The 6,000-nt window shown below is 48.0% G+C and overlaps 1 protein-coding gene across 9 annotated transcripts in view; it reads right to left on the reverse strand.

Annotated features, from left to right (window-relative positions):
- Positions 1 to 5,369, reverse strand: part of LOC138814042 (LIM domain only protein 7-like) — a 194,081-nt gene extending 188,712 nt beyond the window's left edge. For 3 of the 9 annotated variants that reach the window (XM_070002802.1, XM_070002803.1, XM_070002801.1), the window contains exon 1: positions 5,161 to 5,369. In XM_070002802.1, coding sequence (XP_069858903.1) covers positions 5,161 to 5,220 — 60 coding nt within the window. In that variant the 5' untranslated portion in view covers positions 5,221 to 5,369. The remainder of the gene's footprint in view (positions 1 to 5,160) is intronic. The other 6 variants (XM_070002804.1, XM_070002800.1, XM_070002799.1 and 3 more) reach the window with 3 other exon arrangements.
- Positions 5,370 to 6,000: the final 631 nt, after the last annotated feature.

Consider the following 6,000-nt stretch of genomic DNA (forward strand, 5'->3'; position numbering starts at 1 on the left):
ATACACAAATACATGAAAGATATACCATATATACACACATATATAAAGAATATAGTCAATCTGAAATAAACAAAAAGAGAAAGCAATTAACAATAACAACTGGGGGCTGAGAATGTGGCTTAGTGGTAGAGTGCTTGCCTAGCATGCATGAAGTCCTGGATTCGATTCCTCAGTACCACATAAAAAGAAAAAGCTGGAAGTGGGGCTGTGGCTCAAGTGGAGGAGTGCTAGCCTTGGGCAAAAGAAGATCAGAGACAGTGCCCAGGCCCTGAGTTTAAGCCACAGGCCTGAGGAAGGAAGGAAGGAAGGAAGGAAGGAAGGAAGGAAGGAAGGAAGGAAGGAAGGAAGGAAGGAAGGAAGGAAGGAAGGGAGGGAGGGAGGGAGGGAGGGAGGGAGGGAGGGAGGGAGGGAGGGAGGGAGGGAGGGAGGGAAAGAAACAATAACAACTAGCCCTCCCACTTCACCTTCTCCCCACCCCTTCAAAAAATAACAACTTTAACTTTGGTTATAAGACTAACACTTTATTTATTTATTCATTCATTCATTATTTGCAGCCTGGGGTTTTCAGGGCATCGTGGTTTCTAGACAAGGGCTCTACTGACAAGGCAGGTATCCAGTCCTTCCCTGCACTGGTTATTTTAACTTAAGGTCTCACCTTTTGCCTAGCTGCACTTGGACCATGATCCTCCGATTTTTGGCTTTTTACCATAGCTGGGATAACAGGCACACACTATCTAGCCCAGCTTTTTCCACTAAGATGGTGTCTTGCAAACTTTTTTGTCTAGGCTGACCTGAGCCCTGGATCCTCCCAACCTCTGATGACAAGTGTGAGCTACCATATCACATTCATATTTGCTCTTTAAAAAAGAAATCACTGACAGAAAATGGAAATATAAAGACATACTGATATGGGAATTTGGTTACTTGAGTTTCTTGACTTTGTGATATTCAAAACTGTAGGTGCTGGGCCAGGAGTTGTAACTCCATGATATAGCACTTCCTTAGCTTTGTAGGCCCTAGGTTAAATCCTCAGCATTACACCTACACATACACACACACACACACACACACACACACACACACACACACACAAACGAATATTATGATTAAACAGAAAATCACAGCTGAACATAAAATAGCGGGCATATTCTATATGCACGTTATATATTATAGCATATGCATATATGTGTAAATATACATATGAACCTATGTACATTGTGAATGTACATATACATGTAAGTATACATACATGTATCTATGTATATATTCACATATATATGTGTGAATGATCCACTATGCTTTAATATACACAAAGAAAGTCATGGAAGAGATAAAATGGAGCAAGAATGGTAGCAAAGAGAGAAATTTACACTATAGTCTTATTTACTTTCCAAAATGCTTTATAAAATACTTCAGAATCAACATTTTATCTTCAAATAAGGGTTCTTAAAATTAATACATTATGACAATGAGATTGATTTTATTCTGCTGCTTTGGACCAAACATAAAATATGTGTTTTGATTATTGTAAAAAAAAAAAAAAAAAAAGCTAACAAGATAGAGAAATGTGGGCCCAGACTACAGAAATAAACCTAACACATTAGCTGGGCACAGGTGGCTTGCCCCTGTAATCCTAGATATTTAGGAGGCTGAGATCTGAGGATCTTGGTCCAAAGCCAGTCAAAACAGAAAAATCTATGAGACTCTCATCTCCAAGTAAAACAAAAACCAGAAGTAGAAGTGTGGCTCAAGAAGTAGACCACAACAGTTAGAACGGCAAAAATCAAGAACTCTAACAACAACAGATGCTGGAGGGGATGTGGACAGAAAGGAACCTTACTTCATTGTTGGTGGGAATGTAAACTTGTTCAACCACTTTGGAAAGCAGTATGGAGGTTCCTCAAAAGACTTCACATAGAACTCCCCTATGACCCAGCAATCCCACTTTTGGGCATTTACCCAAATGTTTACAAACAAGACCACACTAAAGCTACCAGCACAACAATGTTTACTGCAGCATTATTTACCATAGCTAAGATATGGAACCAACCCAGATGCCCCTCAGTAGATGAATGGATCAAGAAAATGTGGTATATATACACAATGGAATTCTATGCCTCCATCAGAAAGAATGACATTGCCCCATTTGTTAGGAAATGGAAAAACTTGGAAAAAATTATATTAAGTGAAGTAAGCCAGGCCCAAAGAAACATAGGTCCCATGGTTTCCCTTATTTGCAATATCTAGTATATGCATGAGTCAAGCGGAAAAGGTCAGATAATGTGATGTCAGGAAAATGAACCCTTAGATATGTATTTTAATGTTTTTTTTCTTTCATGCATGTGTTTCTAACGCATTTATAAGATTATCTCTTTGTTGCTTTGTATGTCCCTCCCCCACAGAATAACCCCTGCTTTCACTATATTTGATGTCAGTATAACTTGTGGAGGAGATGGGGAAAAACCAGTTGTTTAAGGATACAGGTGGACCTGTTGCAACAATGACAAGTACAAGTTGTCATGTCCAAAATGAGCTTTACAACGTCGGTGCGGGAGGGGAGGGGGAATGGGGGGGAAGGAGAAGGATTGGGATTGGGGGGGAGGGGGGAGGCTGGGAAGGGACGTGAAGGGTAAACAAAAGGAGGAGGCTGCAATGCTTGGTAAGAAATGTACACATTATCCTGCCCATGTAATTGTAACCCCTCTGTACAGTATGTTCACAAATAAAATAAAATTAAAAAAAAAAAAGAATGTACTTACCCCCCCCCCAAAAAAGAAGTAGACCACAAGGGGGCTGGGAAGGTGGCTCAGTGGTAGAGTGCTTGCCTTGCATGCCTGAGGCCCTGGGTTCGATTCCTCAGCACCACATAAGCAAAAAGAAAAAAGCCGGAAGTGGCGCTGTGGCTCAAGTAGTACAGCGCTAGCCTTGAGCTGAAGAGCTGAGGGACAGCGCCCAGGCCCAGAGTTCAGGCCCCACGACCGGACCCCCCCCCCAAAAAAAAAAGAAGAAGAAGAAGTAGACAAACAAGTGAAAAAGCTAAGGGATGGTGCCCCACTCTTTGTTTTAGCTCCAGTATCAGCACCAAAACAAAAAGAAAAAAAGAAAACTATCAATGAATCCACTGCTACCACTTCCAATTTCCAGAAGATCCCCCAAGAATATTTGAATATGCACATATCTTTAACAATTGACAGTGATCCAAGTGGCTTGGGGGGGGGAATCTTAATTTTCATTTCACTAACTATATGAAAGGAATGAAGAAAGCTTTAGATCCCCTTGGCAGTCTGGCAATAATGAACAGCACACAGTGTATGCATACAGACCTGTGCATTCATTTCTGATAAATAGCTTCATGTAGTAGAAAGACTAGCCCATTTACCATGCACAACGAGTCTCTATAATCATAATCACACTTTCCCGGAGTTTGTTACATACAAATGTCTCACCAAAACCCCACACAATTATGAGCAAGCTGGCACAAACAAGGAATTGTTACCTTTGTAAAATCTAAATGCTAAAAGAGAAGAGTGTAAAGTGATCCACACTGACATATTTCCTGCGCAAAGACAAAACATGCAAATACCAGCTCCACACAGGAGCCATGTAAGGCAGAAGTGGGGGAGGGGGGGAAGAAGGAAGGATGGAAGGATGGAAGAAGGAAAGGAAAGGAAAGGAAAATGTTCCTGTATTTTCATTCTTTCCCTCCATCCTCAGCACTCAAACATGAAGTGTCAAGCTGGTTTTCTAAAATTATGCAGAGCAAACATTACTAATGGAAAATTACAGTTGCAAGCCTTAACTTTTAAGATTTATGAATGAATGAAGTTATTGCTCCTAACTACCTTGCTGGAATTTTTCCACTCTCATTTCAGTTCAAAGTACAGTGTTTATGCTTCTCTCCAGCTTGGTAAGTCACCTTCAGACCAGCTCAAGGTTTCAATGCTGAAAGACATCCAAAACTAGGTAATTTCTTACACTTCTACTAATTTCTTGTATCTCTTATAGCCCTACAGGCTAGTGGACAGAGTTACTCATAGTTCACATTTCTTTCATTCAGTATCAGAAATACAACAGTTGACATTTATTCTCTGTATTCTTCCACATACCTATGTTTCTTTTTAAAAGATAGGAATGATTTGTTCTGGGATGTGTGTGTGAGAGAGAGAGAGGAGGGAGAGAGACTTGGGAGCTATCCCTTAGGTTTTGTTTTTGGGTTTTTTTGGGGGGAGGGTTGTTTGTTTGTTTTATTCAGGCTAGCATTGTACCACTTGAGCCACAGCCCCACTTCTGCTTTTTGCTGATTAATTGGAGAAAAGAACCTTACTGACTTTCCTGCCCAGGCTGACTTTGCTTGAACAATGATCCTCAGAACTCAACCTCCTGAGAAGCTAAGATCACTGGCAGGAACCCTTCATAATGATTCAATTCTGTTCGAGTATTCTTGAGAATGTTATTTTTCTCATGAAAAAAATATTTATACATAATCCAAATCTTTGAGGGGAAGGGAAGGAGAGAGGAAGGAAAAGAGGAGAGAGGAGGATAGGGAGAAAGAGGAGAAGGGAGAATTCAGGCGAGAGAAAACCACAGACCTCCTAGCTTTCCAGCTTTGATGCAGAGTCTTTCCGGGAAGAAAAGCCATGGGAGACCTCCTGGGAAAGCCACGGCGGAGAAAGCAGCAACCTTGGGGTGAGTGGTCCCAGAATATCTTTTTCCCAACAACCATCTAGAAACCCGTGACGGCCCCCCACCACCACCCCAGCCCCGCGCTCCCGGGATCCGGCCGCGGCCCGCAGAAAGCCACGCTCCAGGTGCGCCCGACTCCTCCAGCGGCCGCCCGGTCGCTGCCCACACGGAACGCGCCCGGGACCGGGCAGGCTCGGGGCGCCTTTAATCTGGCCAGCCCCAAGAAATGCGCCCTAAGTTGCTGGCCCGGCTGCGCGCCCCGCGCTCCGGACGGGTCGTCGGGGATGCGGGTCCCGGGCTCTTGCGGGGGATCGCCGAGGGACCTCGGGGGACCTCCGTGTGGCCACCCCGGGGCCGTGGGGCGGCGCGAAACTAAGATGGGCATTAAAGGCAGCACTTGCAAAGCTCCCCCAGACTGCAGCCTGGCACACCGTCCCCGCTCGACGCCCGCCCTGAGACGCCGGGACCAGCACTCACCTCCACCCATCTCTGAGCCTCGGCGAACGCCCCGGAGCAGTCGACCTCTGCCTCCTCCATGACTAGGGCTAGACCGGGACAGAGCGAGAGGAGAGACAGGCTCGGTGGGGTGCGCGCCGTGGAGCCCGCAGTGTCCCCCACGCGTCTCGGCCCGGCGAGAGGACGGACGCTCCGGCTGCCAGCACCGGCTCCCCTCCCCTCTGTGGCGCTCGCAAGTTCCAGTTTAAGGAATCCACCCGCGCCGGTGGGCGGGGCTTTCTCCAAACTTCCCCAAGTCAAAACCTGCAGCCACCCGCGGGACCCAAGCCCGCGCCCGCGCGCCGCCGAGGAACGAGCACCGGACTGGGAGCCGCGCCCCGCACGGCCCGCCGCGCAGCTCTCCTCCCCGCGGGGCCCCGCCCAGGCCCCCCCTCCCCCGGGCCCCCGGGGAGATCCGACCCGCTGGGCGGGGAGATGCCAGGGGTGGCATCCACCAGGGGGCCACGCTCGGTCCTCGCCCCGGAGGAGATGCGCCCCCGGCACCCGCATCCTTCCCGCCTCCGCCCGTCCCGTCTCCCCCTACCCCACCCCGGGGCCCCGGGAAGCGGCTCCCTCGCCCCCCCCCTCCTCTCTCCTCACCGCCGCCCAGCCCGCCTGACATACCAGGAATAACTGCACACAATTGCACCTTTCCGGGCCAACAAACTTCCCTCCGGGGACGAAAGCGGCCGGACCCCGCCGGGCCCGCCTTCACCTGCAGCTGGACCCCGCAGGACCCCGCCCCGGCGGCGGCCGGTCCTGCAGTTCCGCCCCCTCCCCGCCTCCCCCACAGGCTCGGTGGTTCCCGCCCCCCCCCCATCT

This window comes from Dipodomys merriami, unplaced genomic scaffold (genome assembly GCF_024711535.1).
Source record: "Dipodomys merriami isolate MVZ:Mamm:240054 unplaced genomic scaffold, mDipMer1.0.p SCAF_6, whole genome shotgun sequence".
NCBI classification, from domain to species: domain Eukaryota; kingdom Metazoa; phylum Chordata; class Mammalia; order Rodentia; family Heteromyidae; genus Dipodomys; species Dipodomys merriami.